Genomic DNA, 21,989 nt, shown 5'->3' on the forward strand with positions numbered 1-21,989 from the left:
ACTTCCTGTGTGCGGATGAGGTTTCATTGTGTCTATTAAAGAGCACATGATCACACGCAAAATGTTTTGACTCAGAAACTTGTATTTAGCGTCACTGGGTGATATAATTTATTGGATTAAAACAGAACAAATCATTACTCCAAAACAAAGGGACATATTTCTTGCATTTCACATCCATTTATGTTTATCAATCACCACCAAGCCTTTTTAGCACTGCCAGGAACAAACTCGTGGGTGCAGCAGGTTTGAGAGGAGGGAGACAAGCAGACAGACATCTGGTTTACAGATGTCCGTTCACAGAGAAGGACAAGGTGGATGAGAAGAATGAAACAAAAGACATACAGACATGACAACATAACAAAGTAGAGTAAATCACACAGAGAAGCACTGCAAACTCATTGGACTGAACACTTTATGGTAATGATCCACTTGAAGAGGTCAACGTCGTTAGAATTAGCCTGGTTAGACACAGACAGAGGGAAAGGCACAAAGATCATTAATCAGGAAGAGAATCATTAATCACACAAAAATGTGTGAAAATGTACAAAACAAGCCCATCTTATGTCTAATTTTCACATTCAAACCCATATAAACCTACATATTCAATAATGACAATTAATAATGACTCAATCACAAACATAAACATATGTGTACAGATTTATTTATTCATACTGTTATACCATTTTATACTTTCTTTATTAAAACTTCTTTTCTTGTACATAGAATACAAGTTAAAGAATAGTTATACAGTTTTCTTCGCACTGAATGGGACAGCATTTGCTTTTGTCTTAATAACAATAAAATATTCTGATACTAATAAAGGGAATTATTGTGCCCGTTTCCCGTAAGGTTATTCTTGGACTCTATTAGAGTAGCTTTGCATAATTCACAGTTCGAAATAATCCTTATGTATCTTATGCTTTACCTTGGTGCTCATCCACTAACACTAAAGTTTTCACTCATGACCTTTGTACCGTTACAAACTAAGCAGGTTCAGATTTTGTTGCGCAGCTGTTCTTTTTCACATGCAACACCCAGCAATAAACATTATACACTCTCGAAATACAGCTTGTGGTTTAGCTTTCTGGGTAGACATGCAAGAGGTGACACATGTGATGGTGGCAGCGATGCCAGAATATTAGTTTGGGTAATAGGACAGCATACTGTAGCTCAGGAGGACCAAAGTATTCTTGGGTAAGATACTGAACCCCAAGTTCAGATATGTTTATTGGAGAGTGAATGTGTGTGAGTGCTGAATAGAAAGCATTCACAAGACGTAGAAGAAAAGTGGTAGTGTGATTCGGTGAATGGCGCTTTGAGTGTTTAGGTAGTCCAGAAATCCGCAACATAAGAACCAGTCCTTTTACTATTTACCACACAGGTTTTTATACCAGGGAACCACAGGCTCAAGACTGACTGATTTCTGATACAACTACAGCAAACATTTGTGTTCTTACATGCGCCTCTGTCTCAGTATAGTTCAGAGCAGCAGTGTATGTCTGAAAACAGCAGAAGAAGCAGTTTTAGCCCCTCCACCTTAAAGGCCACCGTCCACTTAAACCAATTTATATCTTATTGGCTGCCAGTGGCAGACAGAAAATCTAGATAGCAAGCGGGTGGGCTCGTTGTGCTCACGACATGTTTTCCTGTCTGGTTTGTCAGTTAGCCACGGGTATGGCATTAGTAAGACTGGTCTGTCAATCTATTATTGCTCAGTGAGCAGACCTTTTGTGAAGAGGTACCTAAACCAGACTTCCTATCTGAGTGTAACCATTCTTTTTCACTCCCTAAGACTAAGTGAGCAGTATTTGGTAGCTTAATTTCAGGGTGTGAAAGCAAAACTATAATTACGAGGTGGGTGAAAAACTAAATATATATCTCTAAGAGAAAAAGGTCAGACAAAGGGACTCTAGCTATCGTCAAACATGTGACAACTCAAGCGATCTAATGCAAACTTTGAAGATCTCAACAAAGTTGTTGTTATCTCTCAGTTGCCATGATAGCACATGCCAGGATGAGAAGGCGCTCCTCTCGCTTTAAGCCAACTTTAGCTGGCAACCCCTCATAAACAGCAGATTTGAGCAACAGATGTCAGAGCTATGCATCTGAGATGACAATACTGGGAATATCCACTCTCTGACATCACACAGATCAAAAAGTAGAAAAAAATTCTCACAAACCAGCAGGAAACCTGAGCTTTTGACTCACAGGGATTATTAGTACATACACTGACTTCATTATTTGACCATGTTTAATACGACCATCCATCACTGTAACAGTAAATATATGATAGAAAACAAGAAAAAGTGTATTAACTCCACTTTATTAGTTAACCAGACCTTCATTTTCTATTTCTCACCTTTGTATCCGTTACCCAGGGCAGCATTCACTCGATCATATTTGCCAGTCTGCTCTCCTGTTAAGCAATCAGCACAGGTCAGTGTTACAAATTCACTAGAAATGAAACTGTTACATTGAAACAAAGAAATCTAACAGCTATGTGTTAAACCTAGCAAAAAAGTAGCATTAGAGGACTTAGCTATCACACTATGCAGGTCACATACCCTTCTTAAAGAAGAATATAATGCATAATACATGCAGTTGCACTTTCAGTGTGTAAGCCACTTAAGTAAAAAGAACAACAGTGAATAAAGGTTTTTTTTAAACTCCATCACATTTGTGTTGCTATTCTTATTTAAAAAGAATCCAAGTAAAGGACACTAATATTTAGACTCGTGCAAAATCACGTGATAATTACATATGAAGGCATTTTTCAGCAGAGTAACATCTGTTGTATGCTGTCTGTTGTTGCTGCGATATTGTGCAAAATGACATGACTAATAAGGCAACCAGAAGCAGCAGTAGCTCGTCACAAATGAGGAAGTGTCTGTGGTTTTCTTACCCAAAGCATCTTGAGCTGGCCCTAGCTGTGCACCGAACCCTAATAAAACACACACAACAGAAATGACACTTTTAAGGCCAGGACTGGGGACGTATGTATCTGCAAACATGCCAGGAGTACACTCTGAGAATTTAGGAGTATACTGGAAGTACTTTGAGAGAAAGAGTGCATTAAATTGGACCTGCTTGTTGAGCTCCATATCCTGCACCAGGGCCTGAAACAGCACAGAAAAGGGGCAACAATAAAAAGTCAATATCAGGCAGGATCACATAGAAACAGCCCTGCAGCTTATCTGCAATCTCAATGCTTCTGATGAGTTTTATTTTTCAATATCTCTGAGGCTTTTGACCTCATTGGTAATGAACTAGAAAAAAAGAAAACCAAAACAGCACAGCTTATCTGGACCGCATGGTAACTTTCCACTTTAGAGTTTCTCACACTTTTTCTCACCATATTTGGCAGATTTAGCACCTTCAACACCAAGACCAAGCTGCTGTGCAGCATACGGATAGCCGCCATCACCTGTGGGCAATGAAAGAAATTGGTTAAATGTGACTATTTAACAGTTCACTGAGCTTTAATACTGTGATAAACTGACAGGATGTGACAAAATGAGAAAATTGTAAGCCTTGTTGATTTATTAGTGTATGTAGTTTATACTAACAAGTATACCAAGCTGGGGTTAGGCCAATTTCATTTTGGTTGTGCGATCATTGTTTATTGCAGCATTTCGAGACCCCTCAAACAAAGATGATGTCCCAATAACCTGCATGACTGGATATTTCAGTTTACAAATTTATAGTGAAGTGAAAAGCGTCCTCATATAACAAGATGCAAAATGACTCAAAGACAAAAGGGGAAGCCTACAATCTTCATGTATGAACAGATTTTCTATGATTATTGTGTTATTTCCTATTACTATACTTCCAGTTTACAGCAGTTACCCAGTCATTTATCTTAATTAAAACACTGCTGCAGCTGCTGCCCTAACAGTTGAAACCATTTAGATAAAGGCTTATCTGCTCTAGACTTTGATAAGGTAATCAATGCCTTTCCCATGTCTGTACAAAGCAACTGAAACCAGCAGCAGTCGACAAATTGTAATTAAAAAAAACAAACTAATTTGAAAGCAGAAAATTCAACAGTTTTGAACTCTACATCTAAATCACTCCTCATGCCCAGATCAAGAAATGTAAAGTACACTGTAACAAAAATCGATAATTTAACTGAATTTATCAAATAAATTTTACAGAATTTTACTTTTATTCTTAAATACATAAAATATCAATAAAAACTTCTTTGTGAAAACATTAATGTTATGTCAAATGTAAAATAACATGAAAAAACGGTGAGTCGTCATGATTTTTACTGCAGGCCGACTGCTGTAGTATTGTCTGCTTGGCTGTAGAACAACTTTACCAAAATGTAGTTTTATGCAAGTTTTATATGCTTGTCTTACAACTCAGACATGCAAAATTTATTAAGCCTTAGAGAGTTTTTCCTTCCCATGGATGCCGTGTGCTTGCTCAAAGGGGGGTCATGTGCCTATTTGGGTCTATTTCTAACACTGTAGGGTCTTTAACGTATAATATGTAGGTATTTGAGATGGCTGTTGCACATTTGGGTGATATAAAATGGAATAAAATTGAATGAATGAATTCAAGTTCGGCCACTTTGACTGACAGGTGGATATCATGATAGCTGGCTGTAGCTGTTAGCTGCCTACTGAGCCTCTCTGCTAACAGGATTGTTTTCTTGAAGTAATTTTGATAGATTTCGCTTTAAAAATGTATAACCTGCAGAATTAATTATATTGGTCCAATAAGTCTGTGGTCAGGGTAATTTCTAGCATTTTATTAGCCTGTTATTTAGCGTTAATTAACAGATACCTGCCTGTGTACTTATTTAGTCTGTAAGCTATGCTTGCTAGCATTAGCTTATAACCTAGCTTCTGGCCCCAAAACACCAACATGGGGAAAATTTTAAAATGGGGTTCAGATAACAATGGGTGATGTCATGGTGGCTGCATCTATTTCCATCTTTTATCTACAGTCTATGATTAATTATTTATTTATTTTTTTGTTTTTAGTCTGCAGGACTGCCCAATTCATCTACTTGTAATAAAGTCACTGAGTCTGTGTTACATTATATTACAAAAATATGTGCATTTTCCTGTTATTCGTACCATTTGACAAGAAAAAACCTCTTTAGTGCAGGACAAAAATTTCTCTATATAGACAATATCCTGCAAGTGTTTATTGTAGCGTGAAAGGACATACAGTATCTTCCTATGAGTGTAACTAATGTGATGCACTGATATGAAAAAGTGTAACACTACCTGTTAATGGCATGGTGAAGCTTTTATGATGTGCAAAAGTTTGATATAACATACAATGTTGTGTGACGCAGGTATTTTGCAATGATTATTGTTGCAGCTATGATATCAAGCTCATGCATCTACTACCTTCCAGTCCAGCAGGAAGCACTGGGGCGTTACCATAAGGAGCCTGAGGAGCTCCTCCTCCTGCAGGGGGAAAAAGAAAATCAAATGGTCAATCTGACTCATACATCGTCATCTCTCTCTCTCTTCACCCTTCAACCTCCATGATTAATCAGCAAGCTGTGCACTCTCCACCACTATAGTCTGAGTCACGTGTGGAAACCCACACTGACAGTTGCCTGACTAATAGCATGACTGAAGGGCGAGGTGTTGTCACCGTTGCTCACCATATTTGCCACCAGTTGATTCCAGGCCTGCCCCAAGTGCTCCTGAAAGAGGACGAAAGGGCTTTTTGAGTCAAGACTTCACACGTCGCAGAAAACACATGTAGGCATCACTCCTGCTGGTAAATGCAAGGCTTATGTTCCATGCAGGGTGTTTACTGGTTTGAAATTAAATTCAAACAGATTTGGAGGAGAATAAATGCTTTATATTCTATAACCAAATGCTTTTAAATACTAAAAGAAAAAGCCTTTCTGTTAACTTTTGTTGGTTTATGTGAGAGAGTTTCCTTAAATCTCTTACCATAGCCCCCCTGGACCTGTCCAGCATAGCCTCCAGGACTGAGGGCTGAAAAAAGACAAACATAAACATGCAGGTCAAACATTCTTGTGTCATTAATTGATTCAACTGATTAACTTATTGTTAGTTTAGTTTCAAAAGCATCTACGGGAGCAGGAGGGCAGAAACCACCAGATTTAACTGGTCAGCTTCGATAAACCAGAGACAATAGCTACACCCAGTGGATAAAAAAATCACACTGAGCATATTAGAGCAAGCCGTTTCTATAGACATCTACTTTGTCAAGCTATCCAGTATCATGGGTTAAGCCTCTAAAGGTTAGTGCCATCACTCCTCGTGGGTTTTTAAGCAGGTTATCGCTCCTCAGAACTGTTACCTTCACTCTTCCCTGCTTTTTTCTCAGCACCATCGGCTAACTCTGCAGGGTAAGCAAGCCCTGAAACATAGTACTAATTAGCACTAATTATGTTGCATATGTCGAGAGCTAGACTGACTTTCAGACCCCATTTTGCTCCAGTAATTTTCAGGCTTCACTCACCAGCTCCATAGCCATCACCATTCCCATAACCTGTTGAGAGGAGAGATGTTGAAGCACTTAAAAGATTGCAATTATACATGAAAGAGAGGGGAAAGCTTTTGCAAAACTTTTGCAAAACTGCCTCAGCCTACAGTGAAACACAAAAGTAACGGAAACAAAGAAAAAGTCGACGAACGATCCTCTGCCAGTGCAGGTTAAAGTTTTCCTCAGTGTAAATACTCTGATGTTTACTTCTCTAACTTGCTGAACTTACCCAAGCCGTTCCCTGCCACAGCACCAAGATATCCTGTTGCTCCATCACCATAACCTGTAATAACACACATTCACTGTTTACCTAATGGGATGATGAGTATGATGTATGGATGTAAGTCTCTCTATAGATTTACATGATTGAAGTGATAAATTTGACTCTTTTTTCTTGCATGTAAAAAAGAACAACTGTATATTAACAGGAGGACAGTTTAAAGATGGCTGACATGTTGATTTTTTACTTGTTTTTGTCTCTTACTTATTAATCATTCATCTGAAAGGAAACCTCTTGTGTGACCTTGAACGTAAGGCAGAGATTTTTTTCTTTACCTCCTCACATACAACTGACAAGCAAATGATTGGTTTACAAGGCAAAGTAGGAGTTATGCTGTCTGGCTTTGAGGCTTTACCTCCATTCACTTCCTTAAAAACAAAATTCGTGTAGGCAAATGAATTCATATTTTCTTATCAAGCATATCCTCCTGTCTTTTCTGACAAGCTTCTACATCTGCACAGGACCCCGGGGTCTGTGGGAGAGGCCCATGAATAGGCCTCCATTTCTTTGCCATGAGTTTAACTGACAGCCTATGTTTAAATTAAAGATAGTTGGCAAACGGCTTAGCACACAGACTGGACACAAAGAGAAACATCTGATTATTAAGGTAGTCTGGAAATTTACTGGCTAGTCTGGTGAGACAACGGCCTATTTTGGGGCATTTCCGCGAGATCATTGGCAGTGGCTAGTAGCTTGCATGTCAGCAAATGCACATTTTCCTTTGTTTTATACATGAACTATTTACCTGCATATAACCAAAGACTGTGCAACTGTGACAGGCCAACAGAATTTGGTGTAAAAACAGACTATAAACCAGACCAGAAAGCTTCCACCAGAAATGTTTTTCCTTGCCTACATGTGTTCCATGCATACAAGGATTGGTCCACACCTCTGGATCTTTGAATAAACGTCAGCACATCTCTATTGACTCAGTAACTACAGTGGTCCAAACCTCCTCTGGCATGAAGAGCAACACAAAAACTGTGTGCCGGGATCTTCATGTCTTGGGTGTCTATGGCTGAGCAGCTCCTGTAGGTGTAACGGGTAAGCTGGCCTAGTAATTTGGTTCAGATAGTGTAACTGTGACCCAAAGGTGCTTTCAAATTGCATCCAAATTATTATCTAGAAGGCCAAGAAAAGCATTCTGCTAAAAGTTTTAAACTGTTCAATGAAGCCTGGAGAAATGATGCAGGCAGAGACCAAATAAACATGTTACAGCCTTACCAGTCGACTTTCCCGCAACACCTTGGGGATAACCACCCTGCCCGAGTGCAGCAGCAGCAGCTAAAATGCAAAATTTATTTCAGACGAACAGGAAGAAACACAGAATATGAGATGCAAAACATAATTTCTTATCTCCAAGCAAAAAAAAGACAAAATAAGGAAAATTTACATGCATACCTCCAAGTTTTCCAGCTGCTCCACCCAGATACGCTCCCTGTCCCAACCCTGCTGGCAGCACATCAGAAGTCTTTACCAAAGTTGTAAACCTACCTCTCCATCTGCTAAAAACAGCAGCTAGTCTTCATGAATTATGTGTCATTGCCCAGCATTACCTGCTCCATAACCCAAAGCGCCCAGGCTTGCTCCCATGTAGTTTCCCGCTCCACCAGCATAACCTGAGGAGGAGGTAAACAGAAGCTCAGCAAAATCCCCCGAGATTTACTTTAGGCTAAACGCACTTCACTTTTCCTTTCTATACATAATAAATACAGTTATGGAACGCTTTTTCAACCTCATCAGGCCATAAATGTCTTCATCTTTCTTAGACTTTTATGTATTGGGAGATCCTCTCCACTGGACTGAGTCCTAAAAACCACAACGACCACCTAAAATCACTCCCTAAGTCACAGATACCCAGAATGAGAGACTGAGGTATTTGGGATTTTTTATGTTTTATGTTTTACTATTGCTCCCAGCAAAACAAGTTATACATTCCTGGGTTCCAATCTGGATAAATATGAGTTTAGATGTGGTCTAATTTGATTAATAAAGACTCCAGCAATATTATTACACGCAGACAGTAAACCACACACAAAACCAGGCTGTAAGAAGGAAGAATGTGCATGTGACATATATTGTTTTAGAGTTAAATTTCATACAAAACAAGAAAACATAAAAACAAAAGAACAACTCAAAGCTCCTCCCAGATCTCGATGTAGTATGATCAGAAGCCTGTTACCAAGAACAATGCAAATCTCTTACTGGAATGCACATTAGCATAAAGAAAAATCAGGCTGAAGCCACACTGGTTTCAGTTTTGTGTCGTGCTAAACAATCATAAATTAGGTGTAACTATAATTGGAAACACTTACAGAAATAGCAATGCACAAAGAGACTTCCTGTGATATTATCAGTGACTTACATCACTATATTCTGTTGTTGTTGCGGCAGCTTCTGGATTTGAACATGGAAACTAAAATCTAGTTAATGATCACTGCTCTCACCAGTGATTAAGTCTTGAATTTCTCTCAGTGCAATGCCCAGATTGACTATTCTTAGTATCACTGGCAACTGCAGCCCAAGAGAACTAAGCTACTAAGATAACAAACAGCTGCTTACTGTGGCTCAAGCGTTGTGCACTGCATGTGTTTTGACTTTCCTACAAAATGCAAAGATATCCAAACAGACCTGAAGGTGCATCCGAGCTGAAAGCCAAAATCACAAACCTTCACTAAACTGAGGTTAGAAGTCATGATTCAAGGTTTTCCAAGGTGATTACTCCACTGCCTTGCAGCTTATATTTATCATGTTAATATGTAATTACTGTGTGTTATATATAATGCAGTCTAATTTGTTTATTTATTTTTTGGTTAATTTGCAAACTAAATATGAGCATCTGACAAAAACGACACTTTTACATAAGTTGAGTAAAGGTTTTCTGGCCAAAGCTTGACTGCTTTCATGCAGGGTTTGGCCATCATTAAATAGCTTTGATAGTTTTTGGTTGCATACACTTGGCTACTCAATCATAATGCATGAAATATTTAGGTGTAACTGGGGTGAAAACAGCTCTGTCACTAGTTTTTCAGCATGAATTGGACATTTGATCATATTAGAAGAGGGAAAACCTTTCTAATCCAACTTTGGCAGCAAGTAGTGCTGCTTTTGTTTGACTAGTTCAACTTTTTTAAGCCAAAAAATTTGAACAGATTTTGGTAGAACTATACTGGCAATTAGAGTCACTAGTTTAAAAGACTGACTTGGTAAAGTGTTTTGTTTGACTAGTACAGCAAAAGTCTCAAGGGCCAACTAGTGGAGGAAACTAAAGTCTGTTTAAAAGCAAGCCTTCCATAGACATCACACAAACAACAATCTGAAAGCCAGTCTCAGAAATATGAAATTGTTTCTCAAAAATCTCGAGAACGGCCCACAGAAAGCTGTGACAGACAGACAGATATGAATCAAAAAAGACATTTAGATGGTGAAAAAGCTTTGCTCTTACTTGGAGTCTGGGCATTCCTCCCAGTCTGCCCTGGGATAGGGAGGGCTTTTGGCTTTCTGACATCATGTTCAGTTTGGGAATTCTGTTTAGCACTCTGACCATCTCCAATAAAGCCTGGAGCTTCCTGTCCATCTGCTCTATTAGAGGCAATGCCTACACTTAGGGTTCCACTAGTACCTGGGATCACTGCTCCATAGCGCCTTCCTCCTTTTGCTGGAAGGTTTGCAGTACTATATCTGCCATCTTGTACCGTAACAGTCCCACGGATTCTGATTCCATTTGCGTTTTCAGCTAAAAGTCCTTTGACGCGCTGCCTATCTGCCACAGCAGAGAAATAATCTCTTATTCTCTGATCCAGTGGAGTAGCGTAAATACGTCTTCTTACATCCTCAGCTTCTGAAAAAGGTAGTCGAGAGGTTTTGTCTTTTTCTTTTTGTGACGTGGTACTACCAAGATGTCTGAGTTCTTCACCAACATGCGGCTGAGGCACTGAACTTTGACCCTTTTGAATTCCTGAACCTAAGCGACTGTTTTCTAGTACATCAGACAAATCAATAGGGGAACCACAGTTTTCCACTCGCTGACTTTCACGTTTGGATGAATCATAGTCTCGGGCACTCTGAGATGAATAAGAACCCAGACTTTGGATGTTGTCTTTATCAACAGGCAGTTGTCTTCTCGGACCTCCAGCTCCCAAAATGGCTTCATGATTTGGGGCCACTTTTCTTTTGGGTATTGCAGGGTGCTTACTTTGTCCTTGGTCAGTAGGTGTTGTGTGTCCAAGACTTGATGACAGGACTGTTGGATCACAGCTTTTGACCTCCTTTCCTGCATGTAGTTCAGGAGTGGTGGGACCGAGTGTACTGCCCTTCCTCATGTCAGATATTTCAGGTGCGTGCATTCGGCCCTGCTTTCCAAACGAGTCTAGACCTCTGATTTTTTCTCGTTTAAGATCTTGAACAGCTTGGCCCTGACTGGCCATCTCAGGTCCAACCAAATGTTCTGCAGACACACCTGGCAGAGAGATATCAGCATGCATTCACTACTTCTTCTCTCCTCAGAGACAACAGTGTTTCTTTGAGGTCCAGCAGCACACTGTAGCAGCAAACTTCAAGCCTTTCTTTGAAGTTTGTAATATAAATCGGAGCATCCACAGAAAAATCAGTGCTTAAAATGAGGTAATTCAGAACCAAACCAAGGATAGAATCAGTGGGAACTCAGACAGACTTACACATTCATTTAGAGTAATGACACCAGCAAATAAAACGTGACATGACAACACATTGTTTCCATCACAAATTGTTGAAATGTCAAAAAACACACCAGCGTTCAAGCACAAGGCAAAAGGATATCCTGACTCGAGCAACATCTGTGTATGACACACAACAACATAGCGGAGTGGGCATGAAAGGAGAAGCCTGCAGTCCACAGCAAAAGCAACTGTAACAAAACAAATTTCCCACGTGTGGGACTAATAAAGGTTACCTTATCTTACCTTATCTTAACTGAAATTTTTCTGATTCCTAAAGTGAGGTTTTACTCATAATATGTGTTTAAACTACAGGCATATTTACATTTACTATGAGCCAGAACCAGAGTCACTAAACAGTTTTAAAACCTCATGTCTCAAAGGCAAAAAACAAATAAAGTGTGAGTGTGAGTAATTTCTTATTTTGCCTTTAAATAATGTGTGTGCAGCATAAGGAATAATAAGTAGCCCACAGGTGGGGCCTGGGGTGGTGGAGGGGAAGGAGACCAATGTGGAAGTGTCTTAAAATTGCATCCTTTCTAATACCTCGCTGGCAGCGATGCTTCTGGTTGCATAAAAGCTTAGGGTTACAAAAAAGTCTATGGGAAAATGCCCTCACTCATTTGCTCCCTTGCTGACTAAAACATGTATTTTAATTAGTAAATTCTTGCTGTTCTAACAACCACAAACGATGACAAGTCATTGGCTAACAACATGTCAGCCACAAGTCATCAGCCAATGAGCATGGGGTGATCTCAGTCAGAGCTTTCCCATGACATCTGGTTTCGAAACACTAGGCTGAAAGAGCCAGGAAGTCATGCAACATGCAGTCAAGATGAAACACCGATAGACACGATGAACTGCACACAAAATAAAACCGACCAGCTTCAGATGATAGTAAAATAGATACAGATGATCTGTTTTCATGCACATGAAGACATGAAATCAACATCAATAGCAGTGAATTACAAGTCAGCAAAGATGAAGATTCTGATTACACAGAAACACCCCAGATTTTACACCTGCACGGGTAAAACCCATAAAGTAGATGTCACTGATAACAGCAGCATCACAGGCCAGTGTATTACAGAGTTTTGGTGTTTGTTTTTTTTGCAAAGACGCAATCTCTGCAAAGTGCTTGTGTCAAAGATGTAGGCGTATTATTATTGTACAGTATAATGTGTTAAGACAGCTTCTGAGAAACAAGCTCTGCTGATCAGCTTGATAAGGCTGATGTTTATGCATGCCTCTGCATCAAGTCTGGCAACAGGCCTAAAACAGTTCAAAGCTAAAAGAACGGGACATCACATGAAACATAGTTCATCACTTACCTGGTCGTGCTGCAGGATAGCCAGTGCCCCCTAAAGATCCATATCCTGGCAAGGAAACAAAAACAACTCATCTTCAAATAAATCAGCACTGGGGTTACGTCACTGAAATCCTGGCTTTCTCTCAATACTACAAGGACACATAATCCATTAGCTGAGATGCATTCTGCCCCATATACCATGTCCACTGACAGGTTGACAGGGTCCATCTTATTGTGTTTATTAAACCAATTTCTTTACTCTCATTTGGAAACAAAAGTGTTTACCTGGAAGTGTTCCCAAGCCAGCACCATAAGCTGAAAAGTCACAAAAACACAGAGTTAATATTTCTTTACAAAAATCCCTGCAGCTGCTATCCAGCCGTTTGTTAGATTCATCCTTATCCTTGCTGTGTAATATCTGTAAAAGGTGTGACATGAGTTGTAGCTGTTCAACCTTTCACAAAACTGGTTGCATCTTAGCCATCTTGGTTTTCTGCCAGGATTTGCATGCAATACAGGCTGCCAAGATTTCTGCTGCTAGGTGTGAGCACAACTAAAAATAACCCCAATCTTGCACCAGACCACACTGGGAGGCTTAAAGCCCTTAAGAACACGGCTTAATATCTTAAGTACTGAGAAAATAATTGGTCGCATTGTTAATATGATAATTATGATGAATCATAAGAGTTTTAAAAAATTATTAAGCTAATTTGCAAATCAGAACAGTGAGGGTAAAGTTTCAACAACCTTGACATATGTAACACATGTAAACAGCACACATAGTTGTTTATTTCGACTAATAAATAACGACCAATAACAAAAACCCAAAGAAGACTAAAGAAGAAGATATATAAATAGGGCCTATTCTGCTGCACCTTTCCAGCTGCATATTTTTTTCTCTGGCTCTGAAGTAGCTTTGCATGATTAACAGCTCAAAATAATCCTTCTTTATCTTATACTGCACCTTGGCACTGCCTCCCAGTTCACCCACTGGCTGAAACAAGCCATTTAACTCCTGCACCCTCATAATAAGCTAAGATTCTTGCTGTTTCTGATAAACAGAAGGTTTAAACATCAGGTGAGCAGGACTTTAGCACTAGCAGCTAAAGCTCCATGTCTGATATCACCATATTAGGGATATCCAGTCTCGTTTTTCTCATACAGCATTAAGAGCAATAAAGCGTTCAGAGTGGTCTGATTACTGACATGTATGCGGACATGATTATTTAAAACTCTGACCATGTTCAGCGTATCACCGTATATCTGACATAAAAACATATAAATGTGTTCAGTGGGTACCACTAGCAATCACTTTCTTCCTCCCCACTTTCCAATGAAGGAAAAAATGCCCCAAAAAAATCATCTTAAAAAATAAAACCAAAGAGCTGTTCATTTTTAAGACCTTTTGAAGACCTCAACAAGAAAAAATTACCAATGATGACATTTTGTACTATATCCCAGCTTCTATAATTATGCTATACAACTATAATAATATGTAAAAAGCTCCTAAAATGAATAAATGTGTGTAACAACAAAGGGCAACAGTGCTGACATTAAAACTGCAGCCAGTGACTCAAAAAAATGTTTTAACTAATGCTGCAAATATAATTTAAAAAAAAAAAAACTATGCAACATTATGACTTTTTCATGACTTGCAGAAATCCTGTATCCTTCTCAATGTATATGTATATCTACTCAACACAATAATTCACTGTCAAAATTTAAACAAAACATCACCTGACACTTGATGTCTTTCTTTATATATAAGTCTTACCACGTTTTCCTCCCTGGCCCAATCCCAGTCCCAGTCCGTTTGTGAGCCCAGCCCCCAGCCCCATTCCTGGGCCCAGACTGGCACCTAAAGTCACAGGGAAAATGTATCATACATTTTTAATAAACTGTTATTTATTTCACGAACTAGACTGACCACATCCAAGAAAAAACAATGAAAAAGTATGCTGTGAGGGTTTGAGTGTGTACCATAGGCTCCCTGGTTTCCATATCCACCTTGCTTCAGACCTGCTCTTCCTCCTAATCCAAGAGATCTGTAACCTCCTGAGGGCACAATGAACATAATACATATACAGAGTATAGTTAACCTTTATTTTTTTAAAACCAGATGTGTCAACAGAATCTTTCTTTTCATAGTAAATCCCAAATAATATCATAGTCAAAAACATTTCTAAAAACTGTGTGATGGATCCCTTTTAAACAGGAGAAATTGTTTTTGCAGGTTTAATTTACTCACCAACACCAAGCTGGGCTGCAGGATAACGTCCAACTGAAATATTTAAAAAAGTAAAAGTTTAAATATCCCCTCTGTATAGTTAGAGAGATATAAGAGGCAGAAAATCAAGCAGATTAAACCTACTTCCAGTCTTCATTGCTTTGCTGCCATATCGGCTACCCAGTGCTCCAAGGGCACCAGTAACTGACAGGAAACAGAAAAATAATTTTACACTTTGCTTTTTTTAAATATTACTTTGTTTACAGAGTCATTGAATAATCCTAATGTAGTAGCCCTAGTCAGTCATAGAGTAACTGCCCATCGAAGGAATAGGCAGCATGAATAATTGATTCTAGAAACATATATATTTAAATATTATATGCAAATTTGCATCTGCCTGAGAGAGACTACAATATGTACATTTGTGCATCTACAAACATAAATCAGCCAGAACATTGCTAATGTATGCTGTATGAAAGACTTACCTCCAGGTTTCACGCCACCGATGCCAACACCTCAATAAAACCAAACAAAAAAGACACAAAACCAGGAAACAGTTAAAGGCACATAAGCAAATTTCAGAGGAAACAGTGTATTTGACTTGTTGTTTTTGGTCTAAATGGATAGTTTCCCCCTTTGTAACAGAGTTGTATCAATTTTTTATAACTCGTCCAACACGTAGGGGCGTGGCTTCCAGCGATGGGCCTTAGTGCTGCTAATTTAAGTCACTGAACTCCATCATGTTTATACTGTTGGTGCCTGCGCTGTGGTACAGACCATCCAAGAAATTTTGACAATTTTTTTGTGCTAAATTATTACTGGTCTGTTGTTTAGCACTAATTACCATAAAAAATGTGTCCGTGCATTGCAGCGATACTGATGATTTAAGACATTTGGAGTTCAAAATCACAGAATGATGTCACAGTGGCTGTCCATCTTTTATATACAGTCTGTGTTGTTGTTTTTTTAATTAATTAAACATTGACATAACTTAAAAATGTATAAATACCTCTGGCTGGAAGCACTCTCCCCCAGGAAACACTTTGAGGTTTAACCCCTGAAACATTAAAAAAATGTGAACAGTTTTTCACAGTCACCATGGTTACAGCCTATCAAACACCAAACAGTGTAATGATAACAATACTTTTGTGTTGTGTTAGTTAATGAATCTGTGATTTATAATTAATTATACTTATATTTCTAATGAATCTAACTGATAATAAAAGTGAGTGAAGATGGTGAGAGTCTGTAACCACATATGCACAAAAACAAACAAATAGAACAACTGCAAAATGTTTTATCGACAGGATATGAATATTTCACCTATAAATATCACAATATCTATTGGGAGACCTAGAGATTTATTTTCACCCCCATTATTAACTTTATGCAACTGATTAAAAAATGCAGATAAGGAAACTATGATGTGCATAACTGTAAAATACAGTGTAAAGAAGTGATGCACATTTAGGAGACGTTAACATATTTGTTTCACAGATTTACTGCATGAACTTTTTTTAAAGGATATTAGAGGTCCTTCAACAAAAGCATTATTTGTTTGTTTTTTTAATCTAAATGTTTAATTCTATGCCAACACTATCACCATGTAGGAGACTCAAAAGATGACCTTTAAACTGTGGGAATTACAGTTTAGATGTCAGCTGAGGATTACATCAGTAGTGGAACCTGATTGGACTAAAGGCACGAGACAGACAGATATCCACTGATGGGACCAGAGGACGAGATAAAATGCAGCGCCAGTGTGGAGCCTGTTAGTTCTTCTCACAATTGGATGTGACATTTTGCCTGCTTATGCCACCTTTTCATTGCATCCTTTGAATCAGTGAAATTAGATCATATGAACCAAAGCAACTTGGCGGTGACTCTGCTGTTGGAGCCCAGAGTCCATACAGTCCTTCCCTCAGTCTCACAGAGATGAGATTTAACAAGTGAGTGAGAGGGACTCACTAAAGATGCTGATTCATCAGGACTTTGACTTGGACCAAAGTATGATATGATCTTCGATCTAATTCATTTGTCAGCTAAAGATACAATTAACCTTGACGCTAGACAAAATGAATTCAATTTTGACTAAACAAAAATGCATTTTTGTGCAGCATTTCTTTAGATCATGTTAAATATCAACATAAATTATTTTTCTTCCAACTAAATTTAATAACTTCTTTACACAAAGTTGGATTGTGCCAGTTAGACTTATATTAATCTTTGTGCAATTCCTATAAGTTGTGTTTTTTAAAGCACCAAAGACAGTAATTAAAACATAAATGAATACTTTTGTGTTAAAGCTCATGGATCTAAACCATTACAAATCTAAAAAAAAAAAAAAAAAAAAAAAAAAAAAAAAAAAAGGCCAAGAAAAATAGTTCATAAAACTTTAGACTTTGTCCCGTGAGTTTCTTACCGCCTTGCAGAGTTTGCTGAGCCAACCAGAGAACCAGCGAAGTCTGGAGCAGAGCTCGAGCCAGCATGATGGAGGAGGCACTGTGCAAAAACCAGCAGCACTTAAAGAGAAGAAACAGATGTACACAAAGACAAATACAAGTCTGGTACTTAAAGCACCGCAGCCTCTTTTATATGCTTTTATACACTCCCACTGGCCAGTCCTGCCCTCTGAAAACACACATCAGTCTGAATGGGCAAAGCCAAAGGCCCATTTCGCTCCATTTCCTTTAGGTGAGAATGCAGACACACACACACACACACACACACACACACACACACACACACACACACACACACACACACACACACACACACACACACACACACACAATCCACGACCATTTTAATGAGTGATAATCAAATCTTCTACTGTTTTTACTGTTAACACATGTAAGGAGCCAAAGATTCAGTCATCTCTTATACACTCACACTTATAATGCAAAGTGTAATGAAATGCAATGTGGTGCAATGCTAAAAGCTTGTTGTCATAGTCTTTGTAAATATTCATGGCCTTACTCTTATTATCCTACTTTTTTTTTCTATTTTGGGGCTGAATATTGATTCTTGGATGTTTGGTATCCTTAGTTATTGTTTTGCTATTGCTATTTTTTTCTGTGTTCCCTTGTGTCTGTATCTAAGTTTGTCCCGCTTTCAGTTGACTTAATATTTCACTTTGAAGCTTAGATGCTCACATGGTTCTTGAGGGTTTTACTTCCCTCATTTGTTCTTTTGACACTTTATTTAGTGTCTGATTAAGTCCACTGGTTCTTTATTACCCCTTGCCTTCTTCTGTGTCTTGTGTAGTCCTTGTTTTCTCCTGCTGGCTCTCTGTGTTTCTGGATTTTTCCTATTTGCCCTTTAGAGATGTTTTTCCTGCCAACATGGCAGTTACCCGGCAGTTACCTTTTTTTGTCTGTGTTTGTTTTTTGGGTTTGTTTTTTTCCATTTAACACCCTGAATAGTATGAAAAATATGCAAATATGTAATCTACAAGAGAGGAACTATATGCCAAGGCAAGCTAAAGATGCTGTACAAAGCAGAGTGGACAGAATTTGGCTCACTGAGCTGACAGGGGGTAAAGAAGAGCTTTATTCTGTGTCTGTTGGCAATTCCCTGGACACATAGACTGTCATGGTTCTGCTTTCTTTATTGACATTTCTTGTGTTTCCAAATATCTCACATATTTAAATACAGGCTGTCTACTCCAGTGTCCATTCTATGTATAGTCTGTCTATCTGTGTCCTCTATATTTTATTTATTTTTATATTAAGCCTTTATTTTGCATCTCCGGTTTTATCATATCAGCCATTAAAATCCACTTTTTGTTTTTTAACCTGCCTCTTTGTCCTTCATGTCGATCCTCTTTCCCAAATGCAGGATATGCAGTTTATTGGTCCGGGGCAGTGGGATGCTTCATAATCTCACTATCTCCGGTTCTCCACCGATCTCTTGGGATCTAAGGTCCAGCAAACCGTCTCCCAAACCAGCTGCTGATGCTTTTTTTAAAAATTTGGATGCTTTTCAAACCAGCTCAGACAACAGGCCACTGAAAAACACTCAACAGTGTTTTCTCCATACTGACTTCTTCAGTTTGAGGAACAGCTATGAAAAAAGCTGATGACACACGCACAAACTCAATTTCTGTGCTCACTAATACAAATACAGCACCCAATGCCCTGGAAAACATTTATATATGAAAGTGAAGACAGATGATTTGCAGATAATTATGACACATCTGAACTCCTTTTCCACATAAACCAAATGCTGTTTGACAGCAGGCCGGTTTTTCCTGCGTTTTGTTAATAGAACAAATACTGCACCTCCTAAACAGAGGGGGGAAAGGAGTATACAAAAAGAATCTGTTCATATAAAATCAAATATCCCAGTTAAAAAAAGGAACTTGGAAATTGCAGACTTAATATATGACGACATTATTATATTTGTGTGCACAAGGTACTGCTGTGTCTCCAGCAGTCTCAAACCTCAATTAAAATGTAATTTTAAGAACTTTTCTACAGGGGACCATTGTAATCTCTTAAAACAGGCTGTCAGCTGCCATCTCTGGGACAACATAGACAGCGGTGTGTGCCACTACAGTCTGTTGAGACTGGGCACAAGAAGCATTAACCCATGGCAATATCAACGCCAAGCTCAGGATCATATAGAGTGTGTGAGGTCCTGTGCATGAAAGCCAATTTTTTTTAATGTAATGTTTAAGTTTATGTCTTAACCTGAGGCACGGCAGCACTCGATGCAAATGTCTGACTGGAATGGAGAACCACATGCGATGTTTTTGCTTTTAAAGATGCCACAGAAGGAAAACTGAAGTCACACGTGCAGACCACCACATCGTCTCCCCTGGTGGTACCAAGCGTAAGACAATAACAGAAGCCACGTCTGACTCATTACTCGTTCACCCGTGATTCACCTCCAAATATTTATCTGTCTACACATTTGAGAGGTGCCTTTAAAACAATGCATTTATAAGGAGTGTGCGAGTTTATCACAAGAGAAGTCAAAGCTCTGAAAAGAAGAGCGGGTGGTATGAAGCGCGTTGGCTCATTAATCGAGAGAAGAGTAATATAACTTCAGTTTGGAGAGACACATCTGGACGGTGTGTTCAGTGTGGTCTGTAAAGCACTGTGTACCCCAGTATATACATATAATGTGCCATGTGTTGCCCTCATGTGTCCTTTAAGAACAAAAGAGGAGAGGGTGAGTGACCTGTACAATTGACTTTATAACGGTTGCCACTTTGGTTAAGAGTTGAATTGAGGACTCATTTTATCTGATTTACCTTCTCTTAATCCTGGTAGATCAGCTGATATCCTATTACGCACCCATTAGGCAAATCCCACACAGGGAGTATTATATAAGTTACTTTAGCCCACCTACTTTTGCTGATGCACCTGCAAGCTGCTTTGCAACCCCCTCTCTACATTAATCCCCCTTTGCATACTCCGGGTGAGTTATGGGCGTGCTACAGTTTCAGCACATGTGCTAGGATCCCCTCTGGTCCGAGTGATGCAGCTTTCATCATCAGACACAGAGCGTAAGGTTCCATGCAGACATCCACAGAGATGTTACTTTACAACGCAGCAGCTACGCCCTTCAGCCGGACTTTAAGCAGACTTCAAAGAATTATAACAGGAATGACTCGTCCATGGTGTCTGCAGCTGATTGTGTTTGTGTCCACAACAGGAAATAAAAATCGCTTTAATCAGTGTCGTGTTTGATGTCATCGATGCCTGCTCCGTAACTGTTGTAGCCAAAGCCTTAATTCTGGTCTCCATTTCACTATTTGTTGCAATTAAAATGCATATATGACACATTGATCCCAATAAGAAGCAGTCAGGTAGCATTTAGAAAGAGTCACGGTTCCATTTTCATTTAAAATAAACAACTGGTTCAAAAAGTCTGCACACCTGAATAACAACAGATACGTAGGGGAGAGAAAGAATTTTTAAAAACTTACTTACCACTTTTTTTTTAATAAGTCACAATGCTTTTAACTACCTGACCTTCATCAGGTACAAAACGATGTATTGTATGCATTTTATATGGCTTCTAATACATCGTTTTGTACCTGATAAAGTTCAGTTGGACTGAAATGTTCTGATTCAATAAAATATTGGTAAGCGAGACACTTAAAACAAACAAAAATGCTCAACAGGAACTGTGAAAACAAACTTAAGCATTAACAAAGATTTGGATACAATGTAACAAGGGCACATGGACAGTGAAAAAAACCTGAGTAGGTTTAAAGTCACCTTTGATATTAAGTTTTCCAATTGCAGCCGATAAGATGATCAACTTGGTGGTCTCGTGTAAATACAAATGCATGGAATTACTTATCATTGCTCCTAAAGTCGGTATCTCTCATCAGAAAGGTTGTCAGCACCTCTTAGCTCATGAAATGAACAGTTTTGTCTTGGTGAAGTAAACCTTCACCCTGGAAAAACAATCATTGTTTACTCTTTGTAGACTTTCGCTGTGGCAGTTTGGAACAGAACTGTTTATTGGAGGTTTTATGCTCGTCTTCATCCAGCTTGTGAAGCACTGTGGGCCACCTCCAGGGGGCTTAATATTAATGTTCAGCTCCATGTAGCATAAAGAGAAGAACACAAAGACCTGCCGAGTGACTGTACTGGTGCTGGTTTTTAGGAAGGTGTTTCAGCTAAAAGTTTGGTCAGTGCTTGTGGAGCGCTGAAATCTCTCGCAATTTTTTTTTTGTGTGTGTCTTTTAAAGACGTTACATACACCAACAGTATTTAATCAGGGAGTCTATCATGAAATACAACTCCCAGAATTTTTCAAAATAATTGTTTGTGAAAGAAAGCTGTGAACATTTCTGGAAACCTGATGATATATCAGTTTAGGAACTGTTTATGTTTGAAAATGTTAAATGAAACTTGAATATATGGAATGAAACATGTATTATATAGACAAGAATCTTGAAAATCAGAATATATTAATAGATATTTGTAATAGTGAATTAAGTTTTGGGGATTAACTGGAAAACCTTCTCAG

General features: G+C 38.7%; 1 protein-coding gene across 1 annotated transcript; it reads right to left on the bottom strand.

Annotated features, from left to right (window-relative positions):
- Positions 1-94: 94 nt before the first annotated feature.
- Positions 95-17,513, bottom strand: LOC116328517 (glycine-rich cell wall structural protein 1.8). The gene is made up of 22 exons (XM_039611522.1): positions 17,419-17,513; positions 16,006-16,053; positions 15,482-15,511; positions 15,141-15,200; positions 15,018-15,050; positions 14,750-14,824; positions 14,544-14,627; positions 13,055-13,084; positions 12,792-12,836; positions 8,323-8,385; positions 8,168-8,215; positions 7,991-8,050; positions 6,716-6,769; positions 6,463-6,492; positions 5,928-5,972; positions 5,630-5,671; positions 5,367-5,426; positions 3,353-3,424; positions 3,084-3,116; positions 2,903-2,941; positions 2,360-2,416; positions 95-458 (listed from the first exon to the last, which is right to left on the bottom strand). Exons 1-22 carry the CDS (start codon positions 17,483-17,485, stop codon positions 454-456), a joined length of 1,080 nt encoding a protein of 359 aa, XP_039467456.1. The 5' UTR covers positions 17,486-17,513; the 3' UTR covers positions 95-453.
- Between the last annotated feature and the right edge of the window lie 4,476 nt (positions 17,514-21,989).

Source organism: Oreochromis aureus, linkage group 4 (assembly GCF_013358895.1).
Source record: "Oreochromis aureus strain Israel breed Guangdong linkage group 4, ZZ_aureus, whole genome shotgun sequence".
NCBI classification, from domain to species: Eukaryota; Metazoa; Chordata; class Actinopteri; order Cichliformes; family Cichlidae; genus Oreochromis; species Oreochromis aureus.

Excerpts from the sequence above, each read along its gene's own strand:
- LOC116328517 (XM_039611522.1), bottom strand. The coding sequence starts at position 17,485 with ATGCTGGCTCGAGCTCTGCTCCAGACTTCGCTGGTTCTCTGGTTGGCT. Across the intron at positions 13,085-14,543 it reads GGGCCAGGGAGGAAAACGTG|CTTATGGTGCTGGCTTGGGA; the intron begins GTAAGACTTATA and ends GTGACTTTTCAG. Across the intron at positions 3,117-3,352 it reads TGCTAAATCTGCCAAATATG|GCCCTGGTGCAGGATATGGA; the intron begins GTGAGAAAAAGT and ends GTGCTGTTTCAG.